This window comes from Equus asinus, chromosome 12 (assembly GCF_041296235.1).
Source record: "Equus asinus isolate D_3611 breed Donkey chromosome 12, EquAss-T2T_v2, whole genome shotgun sequence".
Classification (NCBI taxonomy): Eukaryota; Metazoa; Chordata; class Mammalia; order Perissodactyla; family Equidae; genus Equus; species Equus asinus.
Window position 1 is genome coordinate 80,311,958 of NC_091801.1, and position 19,976 is coordinate 80,331,933.

A 19,976-nucleotide genomic window follows, 5' to 3' on the forward strand; every position below is an offset into this window, starting at 1 on the left:
TTTAGCCCCAACTCACCTGCTCCGCCAGGCATCTCTGTGTAGTGTACAACTTACAAAACCTATACGTGGCAGATCTGCATGCCCCCGGCTCTGTCTTACTCACCCTTAATATCATAGCCTAAATCACCCTTGCTCAGGGAAGCTTCCCTGTATTTCAGACCAGGTCAAGTTCCCTGTAATAGCAACTTCTTTACATTCATTACAATTATTATTAAGTAAGGATTTGTGTGTTTTCTATCTCTTTCCTCCCTGACAACAGGAAACATGCACATCTTGCTCCTAGCTAAATTCTCAGAGTCCAGCATGAAGGGCAAGTTTGATACCAATGAACCTTTGTAAAATGAAGTATCCAATACAGGCAAAAAAATGCCCATCAGTGCAGGTGTGTCTGGCCTCAAAGCTTATGAATTTCACCCCTGCCACATGCTTTCTCTTGGCAACACTCCCCCTTTGCTGGTTCTTGAGCAAGTGAGTGACAGACATGATGCTCACTTGGAAAGCTGGTGTTGTGTTAGATGACATGGAACAGTGACAGGACCTGCCCAAGAGGCCAGCTCTCTCTTTTGTGCCCAGGCAATATATGGGAGCTCGACTTCTTTCAGCCTCCTAATTCTCCTAATTTAGACTTCCACATGACATGTCATGACATTCAAAAAGAGGGCAACGGCAGGTAAATGACAAAGAGTTGTGGACACTGTTAGCCCACTCCGAGGGTCCCTAATCCCTTTGATGCTTAAAACTCTGGTTATTGACTGAATCTGTTATATGTCTGCTCCCTCAAGAGGGCAACCCTGGTTCGCCCTGGCAAAGGAGGGTAAAATGTCCTTGGAGTGATTTAACTGTGAATATTGAGATGAATGACTATGCCCTCATGGAATGCTTTCAAGTGAAGCAAAGAGACTCATTAAACAACTATTACATTTAGGCAAGAGAACAGAAGCATATCGAAAGTACAAATGTAGGACAGACAAAATAGTGGCCTCAGATATCTGGGGTGGTCAGAAAAGATGGTGACAGACTTGGGTCTTGAAGGATAAACAGGAGTTCCTCGGGTAGAAAGAGTGATGGGAAAGGAGCAGAGAAGGATACTCCGGGCAGAGAGAATAGCATATGTCCCCTTCTTTGAGTTAAACGTTCATTTTAAAAATGTAAATGCCTAAACAAGGGTCACCCAAAATGGATGATTTCAGCCATTCACACTTAAGTGTGAATTAAGTTTGCCAATTCTTACTGGGGAGCTAGCTTGCAGCTGAGCCCTTATGACCTGTGACAGACAACTACCACATCTACTTATTCTTCAAGTTTTCTCCATTCTACTTCAATTGCAGCTTTGACATCCATTCATCTCTCTCGCCTGCTCAACTCACCTCTACTTTGCCAAGGCCACTATTCCACTCTTGGGGGAACCACTGCAACAGCTTCCACCCTTGTCTCTCTGCCCCTAGTCCTTCTCTCCTTCAATCAACCCTCACAGGTTGATTACACAAGGTTGATTACACAAGATTATGCAAGGTTGATAACACAGCCTATAGTGCCAATCCCCTGCTTGCAATATTTTTCTGGCTAGACTTGTTTACAGGGTTCCTAATGATCAGGCCACTGGTGACCTTCCCAGCCCCACATCTGGCCACACTAACCTCCCTGGAGTCCCCAAATGTGCCATGTCCTTTCTCTCCCTGCCCTTCGCTGCTGTTACTCTTCCTCACCACCCCCTCCCCTCGACAACTGACAGTTCACTCATTTGACTCACATTAGAGATCCTCCACTCTGAGAAGTGTTTCCTGCCTATGTCCAAGTCTCAGGAGCCCGGTCCTCTCATGCTTCACTGGCAGATCACTAGCAAATGACTGAGCCCCTGCAGCGTCAGCTCCTGTCTGGGGTCCACATTCCTCTCTCTAGGCTGTTTGTGTCTAATTTATCATGAGGGCAATCATGAGGTGCTCTATAAAAACTTGTTAAATAAAGTCATAAAAGCTTCAAGCAAAGGGCATTTTCTCCAAAAAGAAAGATGGTCCACATAACGTTGACGGTCCCACTAGTGTCTAGCTTTGGGAGATGGAGGACTTACGAAGCCACTATTCCATGGCAAGAAATGGATCTGAATTCAGAGTCCTGCATTCTGTTACTAGCTAGCTGGTCAGTTTGCTTAAGTTGTTTTCCCCAGAGAAGCCTTCCCTGGATCACCGCAGTATGGTCGAGCCCCCCTCTTACACGCTCCAGCTGAATCACAGCACTGTAGGTGATTCTTTCTTAATGTTTATCTCATATGAAATTATTTTTTCAACATCATTTTTTTTCTAGCTAAACTTTGCAAACTCCAGAGTGTATGGATGGGGCTGATTTGTTCGCCGTCATTTCACTCATCGTCACTCTTGAGCATTAAATATAATCGTTGTCTAAATAAGTGCACAACAAATGGCCTAGACTCAGGTTCCTCACCCGAAAAAGGAGCAAACATTAACATACTTATTTATTAAAGAGATGCCTGTTGCTGATGCTTGGGGCTAGGCACTCAATGTGATGGACACAGCCCTCACCCTTACTGGGAGGATTAAAGGGGACGAGTAGGTGAAAAGTAACTCAGAGTGGACAGAAGGTGACGGTCAGATGCAGTCAGACCTGGGCTTGTATCCCAGCCCTGCCAGGGACCAGCTGTCTGATGCTGGGCAATGTGCTGAAGTTATCAGAGCTTTAGTTTCCTCAACTACATAATGTGAATCTACTCAGGGAGCTGTGAGGAAGCATATTAAAAATGTCCAGCACAGAACCTAACATGAATAAGTGCTCAATATATTTAGCTGATATAATAACGTTAGAAGGTAAATGTGATTTGTGGTGTCATCATCACACCATCCCTGGGGTGGGGAACAGGAGGAGGGAAAGGGATGGTGAGCAAGGGAACTTCAAGGGGGAAATAGCTTTCTTATCTTGAGTCCCAGGTACACCATACAATGAATGCGTTTCATCTCCCCCATTAAGAAAAGAAAAAGAAACAGAGGCTCAGAGTGGTTAAGTGACTTGCCCAAGCTCTCACAGCTAATCCACGGAAGAATTCAACCTTAGCCCTACCAGGTTTCCTTACTGTAAATCCAGTGTACTTGCCTGTATGCCCTGCTGCTCCTTCATCTGGTATTCACTCAATATATGCTTAGTGAGCATCTGTTGAGCTGGACACCAAGGACACAGTGGGGAAACGCAGGACTGTCCGGGAATGGATGTGTCTGCCTCACCCTCACCACCTGGCATTTCCTATCGTGCCTGGAAACCTGGAGAGGAGGCGGCGTCCAAAGGCAGGCGATGCGAAATAAAGGCAGTTTTCACTAATGAAAAGGGTGGTGCATAAATAAGCAATACTGTAGACTTTTGCATGAAAAGCCCATTTTCACTGAGTTATAGCCTCTTTTAGAAATGACCTGTGGAATTATACCGAATTCGTGTGCAGATTAATGTAATGCATCATGTACTCAAAGCCCAATAGGGCCTGTGTACCATACAGCAAGTTGCTATTTCTTTTGCAGGACTTTAGTAAATTAGATGATCATTTAAATGAGAAATTAAAATATATATATTTAATTTTAATGGAGGGGGAGAACACAACAATACTTATCTTTATTCTTGAAATAGTAGAAGTCATTAAAGGCAATTTTTTTTACCTATAAAACACGTTTTTCTTTAAATTACTGTTGTGCATTCCTAGTAACTTCTGATTCTTCCCCAGGTGGTTAAACTTACAGCATATTATTCACAAATTTGAAACAGTTGTCCCCAGCACTCAGCTGTTTCCTCCCCATACAAATGTCTGTGTGGCACGCTCCACGTGCAGCGTCGTGCTGACGAAATGGGTTTTGATGAAGCATGGGGCCAAAGAGAGAGCTGAGTTCTGGGGAGCACCGCCCCCCTTGGGGAAGTGTTCTGGGTTCCCTGGGCTCTGCTTTCTTACATTCATAACCAGGAAGCAAAAATGAGGGGTCATAACGACTGCTCCCAGAGCCCAACTAGGACTTTTGCAGGCCCAGGCACTTTTTACCTAGTGAAAAATAGATTTAAAATTATATTTTTATGACTGCATTGATATAAAGATAAATATAATCCACATGGAATTATATGCACTTTGCCTTCTGATTTTACAAGAAAACATTCCGTTGGCCCCTAAAAACATTGTGGTCCGTAGGCACTGGGCCTGCTGTGTCTGATGGTTAAGGGAGCTGGGCTCACTCCTTGGATATACTCAAGAATCCAACGTCATGTCATCTCACTGATTTGTATGTCCAGCCTTAACGGAGCACCTGCCAGGTGCCCACAACTGGAATGTGCCCCAAAGGCTGCGGAAACAAAGGTGTCCCACCAGGCAGGGGCTGAGGCTGCCATTTCCGTTAATGCTGAGTCGCTAACTCCTCGCACAGTGCCTGAGATGTAGTAGGTGTTTGATAAATATTTGGTCAGTGACTAAACCAAGGTAGTGTCTTTGCTTACAGAGACGTCACAGCCCAGAGGCAATATACTAATGTGTTAGCAGTAATAAGGAATGTCTGTGTCTTACCTACAAGACTCTGGAGCCTCACGAAAGGGCCATGAAGATGTTCACAATAACAAGTAAGGGTATATTTAAAGCAAGGGTAAAGTGTGCAGGACCCAGTCAAATGGAGCGAAAGGGGAAAAAGAAGAGCACACCTGAGAGAGGGGAGATTTCTGCCTGGAAGTCAGTTCTGTGCCTCAGTTTCCCCCTCCCCACCCCACCCTGCCAGACACATACCAGCTGTCAGTGAGGGAGGGGCTGTCAGGGTACAGGGCTCAGCATGGAAGACATTGCAAAGCTAAGCACAGCTTGTACATGTGTGCTGTGAGCATTGTTCCCTTCGAGAAGGATACTGTTCTGCAGTTCTGTGCAATTCAACTTAAAAGGGCGATGGCTTCAGAGCGGCACCCAGGAACAGCCTCTCAATGACACATGTGTCTCTGTCTGGGAAAACGTCATCTCAGTCAAGCAGAGGGCGGACAGGTTCCACTTTGGTGGCCAATATACCCATCTCTGACGTTTTCTTCAGCTCTGACAGAGCACATTCCCCAGGGCACAGACTCTGTGATCTCCACAGGAGAGCAAAGGATCAGAAGGCTCACCGGGCTGGCTGGGGACGGATCTGTTGGAAAGTTTGAATGCCTAACAGGAGACTTGCAAGGGCTTTTGTTCTCTTGCATTCAGATGTTCTCCAATTGCACGGTTTCTGACGCTCATTCATTCAACAAAGGCTTCCTGAGCACACGCACTGCGCCAGGCAAACACAGGGGAATAAATCAGAAAGATGCCCTGCACTGGCAGAGTGGAAGAGTCAATGTCCCTTCAGTGGTTAACCGTTCACCTAGTGGGTAATGACGGGGGGTGGGGAGATGGCATCAAGCTGAACAAGGGAAAACCCCAGCTTAGTCCCTGCCCAGCCATGTGACTGCGAGACATCTCCTAACCTCTCTCTGACTCAGTTTCTTTATCTGTAAAAGGAAATAGTAAACAGTCATTGTGGGAATTGCCAGATTCTGTGTGCATCAATGGCTTAACAGGGAAGGTGTTCAAAAATGTGATTTAAAATGAGCAGCATCACACTTTGCAAACTATTGTGGAATGTAAAACTTGTAATTATTCCTTTGCCCCATGCACTAGATTCCATGACCCATTGAGGGTAAGGATCGAGCTTTATTCATCGTCTTAGCACACAGATGCTAGCACACAGTAGGGGCTGAATAAATGATTGATGGTTAAATAAATGAACTGATGCACTGATGCCCCGGTCCAGGGAGCAGAACTCTGAAGAGAGGAGAGTTCTAAAGATTGCATCTCCTCTCCAGGTCGCCATTCTCCCCTCTCTCCATGGAACAACCCTACTCATTTCAGTGAGAAGAAAGGGGGTGTGCAGTGTTCCTGGAGGAAGAAAGGGATTCTCCTGACTTTGAGTGACTGGATTCCTGATCTTCAGTGAGAGTCTGATCAGACCCTGAGCATTTATTAAGAGTGATGGTTAATTTTATGTTCAAATTGGCCAGGCCACATTACCCAGATATTTGGTCAAATATATTCTAGATGTTTCTGTGAAGGTATGTTTTAGATGAGATTAACATTTAAATCATTAGATTTTGAATAGAGCAGATTACCCCCATATATGGGTGAGCCTCATCCAATCAGTTGAAGACCTTAATAGAAAAAGACTGACCACCCCCTACCCCTATGAGAAGAAGGCATTCAGTCATTCAGCCAGCAGATGGCCTTTGGACTCAAACCACTACTCTTTCTGGGGTCTCCAGCCTGTTGGCCCAACCTGCAGATATTGGACTTTGGACTTGCCAGCCTCCACAATCACGTGAGACAATTCCTTAAAATAAATCTCTCTTCCTCTGTGTGTGTGTGTGTGTGTGTTTACACACATCCTATTGATTCTGTTTCTCTGGAGAATCTGGACTAAAACGTCAAGCAGGTGTCACGTGTCTCCGATTGTACCAGGCAGAGTTAAGGATATCACAGTAAAAATAGCACAGAGAGGGCTGAAGGAGGCTTCCAGGATGATCTCATCCAATCCTATCTCTACTCCATGGGCAACTGAGACCCAAAGAGGGCAGGTGTCTGGCTGAGGGTCACATGGCAGGTTAGTGCTGAAGCCAAGAACAGAACTATCTCTAAGACCCTTTATTCAATGTCCTGCCCACAAGATTACATGGACTCTTGGAGTAACGTTAGGTTTAATTATGTTGATGAACCAAAATAAAAATAATACCAGCAGAGGGTCTTATTGAGCACTTTTGTGCCAGGTTCTATACTGAAGGCTTCTGTAAGCTCATTTCATTTAATCTCCTCAGGAATGCTGCAAGGCAGGCATTAGTCACCCCTCTGACAGATAAGCCAAGAGTGGGAGAGGGAAAGTAATTCCCCTGGGGCAAAGCTGCTGGCTTGTGATGGGGAGGGGACGCAAGCTCTCATTCTGACTCTGAATCTGAGGCTCTACCTGCCCAATGGACGGGAGGAAAGAGCGGGCTTTGGGGCCAGAGGGGCCTGGCTATGGGAAAGTGATGTGGCTTGTCCCATCAACCCTCATTTCCCCATGATTCGTCTGGCCAGGCAGCTCATTTTGCCATGAAACTCTAGCTTCTGCAAATGTCTCTGCACAGAAAGGCTTATTTTGAAGGGAACACCTGTTCTCTAATCCTTCCAGCTGATGCTGCAATCTGTGTGGATCCCGATGCTATTTGCTAATGCACTGGGCTTCTCGGGGATTTGGAAGCACAGCTCCCAGGGGAAGGGGGAGGAGTGGATTTTATTCTTTGCTTGGCAGCCCTTGCCTGTGGGAAGGCACAGGGTGGGCATGCGGCTCTGAGCCCACATAACTGGATGGTGCCCAAATGGAAAATGCACAGGAAAAGAAGCAGATCCTGAAAATAACCCATTGAGCTGAGCTCCGTGAGCAAGTTCACTGCTGAGCACCCACAAATAAGCTATTTTATCTGACTCTTGTAAAAGACAGGGATGTCTTCTTTGACACACATCCCCAAAAATAGCCAAGAAGAGAAATGGAAAAAAACTATACTGTATCATGTGCCTGCTATGAGTTTATTTCTGTACTGTTTTTACACGTATTAACTCCTGAAATCCTCTCTAAAATATAGATGTTATGCCATTTTAGAGTTGAATAACCTGAGTTTCCACAAGGGTGAATAAGTACCCCCCCCCCCACAAGTCATATAGTATTTAGCATAGCAGGTATTTGAGACCACATTACGACAGTCTCCAAGGTAGAGATTTGCCTAGGTCGTGTGTGGCCTCCTCAGATGCAACAGAATCAGGTGGACTGAAGTGATCTGCGGTGTTGCCTATGCACCCCACCCCACACCAGGTTTGGGGTTTCTGAACAGTCTGTAAGGGCAGCCCTGTTCAACATTCAGATGTCAATGGAGATTCCTATCACTCTCCCACTCTCTTCCACTGGTTTCTGTCTGTTGCCATACAAGGCAAGAAACATTTGTGGGGCTTAGCTCTCTCGTGGCGCAGAGTTCTACGTGAACATGACTCACGTACTTGTATCAATCATTCCTTCAACAGACATTCTTGAGCACTAATTACATGTGCCAGGCATGGTACTGGGCCCTGGGGATGTGGAGCTGAACAAGATGGCCTTTCTCCCCAGCCACTCAGAACCCAGCGGAGGAGAGACAGAGATGCCTAGCCTTGAGTGTGGAGGAAGCATTTGGGAGAGAGAATTTCTCCCTAGGAAACCGGAGAGCACTCACAGAGCTGGGGTCATCTGAATGAGGCATGAGAGGATGCACAGGGAGTCGTGCATCAGAGTTCCTTCAGGGCAGACACCATGTCATAATCATCCTTATACGCTCGTGTGGCATCAGCAAAGGCCCCTGTCTTGGATTAAGTGCTTTGAGTTGATCTACGACCTCTGACATTCCCTAAGATCCCATGCCATATTGCCTGGAAAACAGAGGCTAGGCTGGAGATTTTCAGGTAGGAGATCTACTGCGAAGGCTCTGGGGCCAGAACATATGGAGGAGTGAGAAGCAGGACTCCACAGAGGGAGAGATTGGGCTGTGATGTGGTCACAGCAAAGGCTTCAGTGGACCTACAGGGCAGCTGGAACAGGGATGGGCCTGCAGCAGGGTGTTGAGAGTGATCTAGGGGATGCACATAGCATCCACTAATGATGAAGGGTCTATGCTTGGATGCAGAGGGAGCAGGAGGTCCCTGCCTGCTATCCCTTCCCAATCCCACGCTGGAAGCCTGAAGCCATCCGTGCACATGAGGTAATACAGAAACGCCCAGCTGTGCTGGCTCCCTGCCTTCCGCTCCCTTGTTACTATCTGCTGGGTCCTGTGTCAATGCTTAGGACACTGTTCCTAGAGGCTCAGTGGTTGCCCACGGTCCTATCTCGACAAGTAGCTTGAGTTCACCTTCGAGCACTTTTATTTGGCTCCAAAGTCTGTTCTTTGCTGATCATGGAGCCCCATGCTGGGTTCAGGTCCCCTGTCCCTCTGGAGGGTCTAGCAGCTCTCTTCTTAGCTCTTCCAATGAGAACCTGTGACACAGCGCTTGGACCAGATGGAGACATGACCTGGGCAGCTTGCATAGCCAGGCCTCCTGGCTGGGGCTCAGAGCTGGGAAAGGTGACGTCACAGGAGAGCAAGCTGAGTGCAGAATATGCTGATATGCTGACCATCTGAGCATGGAGCATGGCTGCACAGGAGGACAGAGTACGTCTTTTTGGGGGTGACTGAGCGTGAACAGACTTTCACACTTATACCGTGAGATGTCAGATGGTTAATTTCTGTGTGCTGACTTGACTGGGCCATGGGGTGCCCAGATATTAGTTAAACATGATTCTGGTGTGTCTGTGAGGGTGTTTCTGGATGAGGTTAGCCTCTGAATTAGTGGACTGGCTCCAGCAGATCGGCCTCCCCAGAGTAGGTGGGCATCACCCAATCTACTGAAGGTCTGAGTAGAACAAAAAGAATGAGTGAGAGAGAATTTTCCCTCTGCTTGTCTTCGAGCTGGGACATCAGTTTTCTTTTGCCTTAAAGCTCAGACTCAGACTGCAACTTACTCCATTGGCTCTCCCAGGGCTCCAGCTTGCAGATAGCAGATTGTGGGACTTCTCAGCCTCCATAATTGCATGACATAATTCCTTATAATAAATCTCTTTATATATATATACATATCCTACATATATATATATATATATATATATATATATCTCCTATATCTATCTATCCATTATCTATCTATCGATCAATCAACTGTACGTCTCCTATTGGTTCTGTTTCCCGGGAGAACCCAGACTAATCCAGGCTGGTTATCTTTGAGCAGACCCCTAATAAAAACAGTCATGCATTGGCTCAGGAGAAATATGGGCTAAGCATGCTGTGTGTGACCAAAGCCCTGTGGATCATAGAAGAGTAGCAGGTGTTTCTTGGGAAGAAGGAACAAGGAGAAGGACAGGATGTGCATATTTATTGAGCACCTACTGAGTACCAGGTACTGGACTTGGAAGTTTATATTCATTGCAGCATTTCCTGACACATACTACCCCAAGAAGTCATTAAGTATTAGTGACCCCACTCTAGAGGTGGGAAAACTGAGGCTTAGAGAAGTGAGCAAATGAGAGATGAAGCCAGTTTTGAAAGCAGCTCAATTTCAAGAGGCTTTCAAGGTTACCACAGGGTCCAAGGGAAGCCCATCACAACACGCACTGTGAGCTTCAGAGAATCATATTCTTCAAGGGGACCACACAGAAGAGATGCCATATGAAGACCCTATTCCCTGAGTCTACCTAGCATTAGGAATATGTTTGATAAATATAGCAGTGATTAAAAGAAAGAATGGGTGGATATACGAGAGGAGGGGACACACGGAGCAAAGAATCTCTAAATGAAGTGAAGAAGTGAAAAACTCATAGAACACACACACCCTGCAAAGTGAAGTTTACAAGTCTTGGGGCTACTGACCCCATGCAGACATTACCTCTGAGGAAGCCGGCTTGCAGTATCCAGCTCCAAAGACCAGGTTCTCCAGAGAAAGGCTAGATGGTTCTGGTCCTGTGTCTGGGCCAGCTTTACCAAGCCAGGAGCCTCTTCCGGGACGAGTAAAACTGAAAAGAAGAGAATTGAAAAGGGAGAAAAAGAATGTAAAGAAAGTGATGGTGTCATCAACTCAGTCCCCTGGGTGGTATTATTGGGGAGCCTATGAGACAAGTCGTTTCGAATAGGTCGTTCACTCCCGAAGGGGTGCTGGGAAGGGACATTTTTGGATGCTGCCATGACAAGGGGCTGCAACTGGTATATGAGCTTGAGAGCCAAAGATGACTCATATCCTACTATGTATACAAAGAAATGTCCCCTAAAGGCCAACAACATGCCCGCTGAGAGACACTGAGGCAGAGCTGCAAAGTTCCATAACTGGAGGGGCAGGTAGAACAGGCTTCTGGCCAGAAGGACAAGAGGACACTCCATCTGACCTCGTCTGAGTCCTGCCTCTACACCTTTTGGTGGCACAACCTGGAGTGAGCTCCTTCAAGCCCTGTGCCCTCCCTGAGCCTCCGTGAGATTCAAAGTCTCTGATGCAAAGAGGATCTTGACAATAAATAGCCTCAGGTGGCATCATCTCCATCACAGGAGCTCAAGAAATATTTGTGGAAGAATTTAATCCAAACACCCACATTCCTGCTTAAAATATTGACAGGGGAATAAAGCTAATATTATATTTCTGTTTAATTTAATTATTCAAATATTTACTAGGCTCACGCCACTTGCCAGGAAAGGTGTTAGGTGGTAGGATGGCAAGATGATTAAGGCATGACCCTCACTTCAAAGACATTTAGTCTAGAGTGGGAGGCAGATATAATATGACGGAGGTAAACTCAGGCCAGTGAGCACAGATGAGTAGATTATAAGCCAAACTCGGTGAAAAATATGAATAGTTAGAGATGATGCTCATGTAGAGTACGGCCAATTGGTTAAGAGGCAGCCAATGAAGCAAGTCTGTCAGGGTTCAAACCCCATCAGCAGTGACTATAAGCTCTGTGACGTGGGGAAAGTTGTTTAATCTTTTGGTGCCTCTGTTTCCTCACATGTTTAAAGGGTTGAAATGAGCACTTTAAACATGGGGTTGTTGTAAGGATTCCAGGATTCCATGAGACTAGCTACATACAACTTTAAGTATGGTGTCTGGCAAATAGCAAAGATGCAATAAATGCTAGCAGTTCTCATCAATAATACCACAAACAATAAAATCTAATATAATCATTATTACATTTATAAAGCTATTGTTGATAACCACAAATATAATCAAGTATAATATAATGATTACTCGGATTTGTTTCAAATTGAGATCTGGAGCAAGTCTACAGTTTAGCTAGAAGAATGGATCAAAGGAACATAGCAGAAGAAAAAGAGAATACGTATATAAGCAGTGATGTTCAGGCCACATTCAGGGGACAGACTACAAATTAATAACTAGAATAACTCATTATTTAACTTCAGTGTGGCCTTGATTAGCTTTTCCAGTGGATCTGAACCCCACAAGTAGAATCCAATTGTACCCATTTGAGGGTTAAAAATTGGATTCTTTTCTTCAGTCTGTCTCAGGGAGAGTGAAGGGTCTTTTGAGGTTAAATTTTAATTTCACACCTGCTTCTTCCTGATGGGGTTGAACTGATGCTATGAAAACTGCTTTCCTGGAAAAACTAGAGCCTGCCCAGTTTGACGGTATTTCCCAGACCTTTAATGGCTCCCTTTGACCCCAGCCACTGTGAGCTAACTGATAGAATTCTTCCCGCAGAGTCCAGAGAACAGAAGGCAGTCCTGTTTCTACCCCCATCCCCGGAGAAGCCAAAGTTCTCAGTGGATTTCCATCTGTGCTCATCTCCAGCAAGGTTGCTACAGACAAATTTGCAAGGACTGGTTTCTGCCAGGAGGTTAAACTTTCTCCTAAGAGTTTCCAGATCCCAAATCCTCATTAGAATAGCATCAGGGCTCCCAGAAGCAAAAGCAGAGGAACCTGCTTTCACTGCCATTTCAGTCGATGCAAACACTTCTCATCTCTGAGCAGGACGGTGGCCGTCTCCTCCTGACTGGTCCTCCTGCCTCCACCCTGATGTCACCTCCAGCCTGACACACTCACAGGGGCTGCAGAGATCTTTACAAAACAGGGTCTGACCAGGTGATTCTCCTGCTCAAAACCTTCAGTGCTTCCTTCTTGTACAATAAACGGAGTCTCAATTCCTTAATGTGCCATTAATTGCACTGCTAAATATGGCTCCCCTTTACCCTCCCAAGTTTACTTTTCACCGTCACAGTCTCTTATGCACTGGGTCCAGCTCAAAGGCCATTTCTTCTCTAAAGTCCTCCCTGATTTCTCTTAAGCAGAGCTTCCTCTTCCCCATGCTAAAATTTATCCACCGTTTAATAAGAGATTGTTATGTGCTAGACACAGGCCTAGGTCAGAGCCTGGAATATGGTAGGTGCTAAATAAATATTAACCAACTGAATGCATGCCTCAGGGTGCTACACGTTCTATCTCATTTAATTCTTCTAACAGCCTTCTGGTGTGTCCTGAAACTGAAGCCCAGAAATCGTAAGTCACATGCTCCAGCTGACGGGCTTAGGAAGCAGGGGACTCAGAATGCAACCCGCATCCATCCCATCTCAAAGCCCACGCTTTTAACCCCAGCCCTACATCGTATTCCCATGATACTTTGCACACTGAATTAGAGTTCACTGCTTATGCATATTTCTGCCCTGTCAGGCTTGGAGTCTTTTAAGGTCCCAGATTGGATCAGTTTATCTCAGAGCTTTCTGGTTTGGCCTGTCTAGGAGAAGTGGCTAACGCTTAGTGACGCCCACCACTAAGCAAGCACCTATTCACCATGTGCGACGTAGACGGTGTGCGTCATCTCATTGCATCCTTTCATCACCTCTGTTGGTTTAGTATTTCCACCCATTTTAAAAAATTTCTCTCTGTCTCTGTCTACCTAGCTATTTATTATTTCAATGTTGAAGCAGATGTTTAGAGAAGTTAGGTGACTCATGCAAGGATCCCAGAAATTACATGGTGGGGCTAGACAGTAAGAGGGTCCTGACTCCAGCTGATGCTGAACAATTCAGACTCAGGGCCCCAGAGCCGCCTGCAGGGAGCTCTGCTTTTCCTACCCGGGGTCTTGCCTCACCTTCCGCAGCCAAGAGCCAGTACTCCCAGGACGCAGCCTCCGGCCATCAGCCCTGCCTCACTGACGGCAAACAGATCATGTCCTTAACTCTGCACCGAGGCCACTTTTGGCCAAGCCTCAGGGTGAGCTCACAGCCAGGGAACGTCCTTCCCAGGATCATGAGACCCTCTGCTGCTTTCTGGATTCTATGTCCTGCAGCTTCTGACTTCAGGGCTGCTTTCCTTTGATTCTATATCTTTGATTCTTCTAACAGTTTCTATCAAACTCTAGGACAGCATTTGCCATTTCATAATTCCACATATGTAGATTGGCCACCCCACTCAGCTGGGGACTCCTTGAGGGAAAGTCTATCTCAGTCGATTTAGATCCCACAGTGGGTTCTACTGTGTGCATCCTAGCACCATTCCTGGGGCACAGAAGGCCCTCAGTAAAGACCCACTGAGTGAAAGAATCATGAATGGCCCCAAGGTCTCCCTGACACAGTGTCTGCTTTCTTTTAGGGCCCAGTTTCCATCAAGAAGCTCAATACAGTTTTGGGCAGGAAGATGTCCAAACTTCTCAGCGGGGCACCAAAGGCCTTGGACTCTCTGGTCCCAACCCATGTCTCCAGGCCGGGTGATGGTCCTCACCAGCTCTCTCCACCCTGTCTTCTCTGATGCCCTTGGCTCCTTTCACACACTCTCAGTTAACACTCGCACACGGTTTCCTTCTGTCAAAATGCAACACTGCTCAAGACCTACCCGAGTGCAATGTCCCTTTTTCTCTCATCTCACCTTGCTCTTGAGCCAAACTGAGTCTTTATCTCTGGGTGACACTTCTCGGTTTGGGGATTATGACTAGTTTGCTACATATCCGTCACCTCTATCACCCGAGGTTAGTATATGAAATGGCCCCATTAGCAAGCAGATCCCAGGATGGGACCAGAAAATGGCACGGGGATGGGGTGCAGGCCTCCAGGAGCAGCACCTCCTAGTCACATCACGTGGCCAAGATCGAGGTATCTCATTCCTACTCACTCTCCAGTAAGCAATTGGGACAGCAAAGGCCCTGCCCAACAATCAGTGGGGACTGGAGTCTCCCCTACACACATTTCAACTCCCAGCTCTGATTAGCTGTCCTGAGTAGGGACATTAGGAAAGTTCCCTTCCCAAAGCTCCATGTTGCAAGATTCTGTCCCTAAACATCCCTTTTCACACATGCAACTTGTGCCCATGTGCAAGTGGGAGGTTTTGAAGTGATTAGAAGTACATATCTGGCCATGCTGGATGTCTGAGGATGCCCAGGCACAGTACAATGTGCTAACTGTTGTCAGCTCTGTCCCTCCATTTACAGAATCCATAAAACCTCAGTGCTTCATGGGGCCTTGGAGATGCTCTGGGACAATTCACTGAAGGGGAGAGCACAGGGCCATGCAGGTGGTCCTGCACTGGAACGATTAGCAAGCTGGGGAGAGGAGAGAAAACGGAGGTGGTACAGAACACCTGGCCACTGTCCTCATGTGAGATTCACTAAACCTTACGTAGACAGGATACATTAGCACTCCGGTTTTCGAGATGAAGATTGTGTGTCTCAGGGATGATAGGTGACTTCTCAAATAAGGCACAGTCAGAAAGAAGCAAGGACACGTGTAGAATCGTCTTCAGGTCTGACCGTAGTTAGTAGTTCAGCCTCAAGGCTCCCTGCCAGCATCCCCTTGAGTCTTGATGCTCTCTCCACACCCCCGCCCACCTCTCCCCTGCCCCTCAGTGAGGCCCAGAGCCTAAACCTTCAGCCTGAGAGAAGCTCCTCTGGTCTGTTCCGGTAAATCGTGATCAACTTCGGTCCTCTCAGCTTCACCCTAAATGGAAATGCACCCCAGGGCTCATAACCTCATACCTGATCAGAGGCTGCTGCAGAGCCACCAGGGCAGCGTGGATGGTCACCGAGATCACTGACAGGTGAAAATAGTCGAACATGACGGGGACCTGGTGGTGCAGACCTTTCCGAGGGTGGAAGTGCAAGCATAGCGTGCGGCTGCTGATCATGGGTGCCCCGGCCACGTCCCTCAGCCTGGAAGGCAAGAGAGTGAGCTCACGTGAGTGACGGTGGCTGTCCCTGCTGTCATCCAGGCAGGTCTACATCACACCCTCATCCATGCACAACCACCATGCACAAATCATCTTGTTCAATCACTGCAAATACACTGCCAGGTAGAAATCGCTTTTCCTGTGATTGGCAGATGAAGAAACTGAGGCTTGGAGAGGAAAAAGAGCTCACAAGACGTCATACAGCTGCTATGCAGCAGATCTGGGACTTGGGTTCTGCTGACAGTGACACCAAACCTGGCCACAAGTGATAGAAAGATGCCCAGACTCTTTTCCAGGCTCACTTTAACCCTGAAGCCCCTCTGGTCCTCCTTCTCCACCTGCTCATGCATTTCCCCCACAGATGTCCAGCATTGCACTTCCTTTGTATGTCTGTGTTTTCTATCAGATTCCGACCTCTTACGGGCAGGGACTGTGACCAATTCTTCTTGATATACCCAACACATAGCATATAACCTGACATACTGTAGAGGTTGGCCAAACGTTTGCTTATTAAAAGGAATCATTGAGTGACTGAATGATTTCCAAAGCATGATGATTAAGTAGTCTGACTAGCTTTATCAAGGACACCCTCTTTGCTCTAGCATTTTGTAACTGGTATGTGCTGGATTCCTAAGAGATAAACCAAGTGGTAGGCAAGGCCCAATTGAGTCTTTGGTTATAAAAATGGGGTCAATTCTTCTCTAAATAAAAGCCATCCTGTGCTAATCTCCATCTCTGTAAACCAATCACTTAGGCTCTCAAGGTGTCTATGAACCAGGGCTCTTAGGAAACCTGGAGGGAGCATCTTCCATGAGTAGAGGAGAGAGCTCAGAGAATGTTCAGAGGAAAAGCTTGTCCTTCTTCCACAGATGAGGCACTGAGACACTGAGAGGGGAAGGTGAGGACAGCAGATGCCCAAGACCCAGCCTACACGCTTTGCTTCCTGGAATCCTTGTTGCTTAGAGCTTGTGTGCAAATGCCACGTAAAAGAGCTGACTAATTCATTGAAGCCCAGTGTGACTCCATAAATAGGCCACAAATAATGGTTTCCTATCATACCAGGAGGAAACCTGATGGGGAGGGGGCACAGAGTACCCCCCTGAGTCTCAGAAAGTCATTAACATTCACATTCATTTTAATTCTGACAACAGTTTATTGAGGCCTTACTATGAACTGAACATGGTGCTTTTTCCCCTAATCCATATGACAATCATATGAAGTATTAACTTGTATTACTCCATTTGTAGATGAGGAAGTAAAGCCAACATGAGTTAAGTGACTCGTTCAAAGTCACAAGGCAAAACTGAAATGCTAGATCCAGGTCTGTCCAACTCCACGGTCTGCTCTGCATTGCTGCACATTATTGCTTTGAATCTGTTCAGACACAGGCTCATATGAATCACAGAAATACCCTTAGGGCTTGAACAATAGGAGGTGAAATACTTGTCAGGGTAGCAAAGAGGTCAGAAATGTTAATAAGAATTTAAGCCACATTAATAGGAGTAAAGAATTCAGAATGAGGGAAGTGATAGCTCTTTTGTGTTCTGAAATGGATAGAGTCAGTTAATGGAGATAAAACTCAGTTCTTGGGGGGGGGGTCTCAATTCAGACAAGACAGAGACAAACTGGGTAGCATTGAGAGGAGAATGCTTGGGTTCTTATAAAGGAACTAAAATAATAAAACAAACAAAAAACACAAATAGCCTGATGTTCAATTGGAGATGAAGAGATTGCTTAAAAAGTCTCATTTTTCTGAATTGCCATGCAGATGGAGGATTTTTCTAGGTAGTTGTGAGGACTAAAATGGAGGACAACTGAGGGAAGGCACACAGGGATGACTTGCTCCTTGAAGTAAAGAAGAATTTCCAGATAAGCAGAGCTGTCCAGGGACAGAATGGGATACGACGGGAAGGGGTGAGCTCCCTGTCCCTGTGAAAACATATGCTCACAGGCCTTTGTAGACTTGCAAGACTTTGCAGACTGTGAATTTAGACTAGAGCAGGGTTTCTCACCCTCAGTAATGTTGACTTTTGGGGACTGAATAATGCTTTTTTGAGAGAGGAGCTGCCCTGTACACTGGAGGATGTTTAGCAGCTCCCCTGGACTCAAACCACCAGATGCCAGGAGCATCTTCCCCACAAACAACGTTTCCAGACGTGGCCAAATGGCCCTGGGGATAGAACTGCCCAACTCGAGTGAGAATCCCTGGAGGAGATGGACACCGAGAGACCCCGTCCCCGATATTAGATACCATGCTTTTCTGTTTAGTTCTTGCTCAGGCCTACCTGGTTCTAAAGAAGCCGACTGCATGGGTCATGTTTCAAAGCCTAATGTTTACCCCCAGGATGTGCTACAGATGCCTTATCATCCTTAAACCCAATTAATGAAAATGAAAATATATGGCATTTTCAATTCTCCCCCAGCCTCGGGCTTCCTGTTCCTCTTAGCTAATCTTATACTCCATGAAAACCCCCTGCTCTGATTGTTATTAAGTGCTTGTATTAGAGAGAGGAAGTGATACATGGAAGCCTGGCCCCACTTGCATCTACGATGTCACAAAAAGGAAGAAGACATTGAGTCAGCAAAGCCACGCACTTGGCCTGGTATGTATACCGTCTCTCTTAATCTTCCTAACAGAGCTATGAGATAGGGATTCTATAATGATGTCCATTTTATAAATGAGGCTACTGAGATTTTAAAAAGTGCAAGGACTTGCCCAGTGCAGTGTCTCATAGTTGATGAGCAAAATGCCTAAGTTGCTGAATTTTATACACTTTGTTTGGACCCATCTCCGGTACATAGGTTCTCTACTAACGACTGTTTTGATGGCAAGAAGGTCTCATTTCCTGTGTCCATCATGACTTATAATTAAGACTGCCTGCAGGGCTGGGTGGAGAATGACTTCTAGGCTCATTTTGGAATCAATGGCAGGAGTCTGTGATCAGCTGGAAATGTCTAACATTGAGCTAAGAATGAATGTCTCTGAAGGAAGTCAGTATAGGAAGATAGGGCAGGGATGAGTTGATGAAATAAGTGAATGACAGAAATCCCAGACAGTTGAGGGGCAATATGGACTTCTGGGTTTATAGATTAGGAAGAAGGCCAGCCTCTTGCAGGGCCTCTGAGTTCAATATGGTGTTAGACCAGCAAGTCTTGGGGATGGTGTAAGGAAGATAAGATTTCTCAAGCATTCATCATCCCAACAAGGGGTAAGTAGAAGTGATGAGAGAAGCAGGTGGCCAGAGGGGCTTGGAGTCTGGATAAAGACAAGAGTGAGGAAACTGTGATGTTGAGCCCGGACTCTGTGGCAAGACCATGGAGAGATAATCCTACTAGTCCAGAGACTAGACATGGCCATCTACACATCAGCAGATGTTCATTCTCAATGCACACACACGATCAGGTCTCTGACATTTCAGTAGTGGTCCATCTATGGTCCAGATGTCTTCTGATTCAACTCCACATGTTATGAAAACTCCCATAAGGAGTTTCCCCTTGAGAAGGAGGAGAAAGTTCTGATAGGGAGATTGAACTCTGAAAGGATTGGAGGACCCTTCTGCTAGCATTAGCCCATATGCCACCAGATCCCCTATTCTCCATAGGAGAAGGTGAAGCATTTGCTGAAGAGATTGTAGAAATGAGAAGCAAGGATTAATTTGCAGAAAGTGTCAGGGTGTACTGAGATTCTGCTAATAGAACAGAGGGAAAAGAAGAGCCCTCATCTTCACCTTAAGCCTAATGAGAGGGAGTCTTCAAGTACGCTTGCCCTGTGTTCCCCAGAACTGGAGAAACACATATCCTGGTGCCTGACTCATCCTGAAAAGGTCCTCAGGGGAGAAGCTGAGGGTGGCTGGATTGGCTAAAGGAAGAGTGACCAGCATTGTGCATGTATTGGGGAGTCCCAACCAGTGCCTGTGTCCATTACCTAAGAGCCAGATGTGGGTTCTTTAGAGCAGAATCTGCAAAAAGAGCTTCCTACAAGGTGTGACGACTCAACCATAGGAGACATCATTTATATCAAAGAACTGCAGGCACTCTTTGCAGGGAGCAATTGGTGGGCTGCTTAATAGGTATATCTCCAAGAATTGCAAACGAACACCCCAAGAGCAAAGAAAGCAGTGATTCAGCATCTACCAGATGAAGAGCTCTGCTTGCAACTGAACCGTCAGATATGACTTCCTGCCTCTTCTGCGATCTCCTCCCTCCT

At 46.3% G+C, this 19,976-nt stretch overlaps 1 protein-coding gene across 2 annotated transcripts in view; it reads right to left on the bottom strand.

The window, feature by feature from the left end:
- The window catches only part of FAM135B (family with sequence similarity 135 member B), a 282,611-nt gene that overhangs the window by 68,303 nt on the left and 194,332 nt on the right, over positions 1 to 19,976 (bottom strand). For both annotated transcript variants that reach the window (XR_011493402.1, XM_044781144.2), the window contains exons 6-7: positions 15,579 to 15,752; positions 10,502 to 10,628 (exon numbers count right to left, since the gene is read on the bottom strand). Coding sequence is in view for 1 of the 2 variants with exons in the window: in XM_044781144.2 (XP_044637079.2) it covers positions 10,502 to 10,628; positions 15,579 to 15,752 (301 nt within the window). In the remaining variant the exon portion in view is untranslated. The remainder of the gene's footprint in view (positions 1 to 10,501; positions 10,629 to 15,578; positions 15,753 to 19,976) is intronic.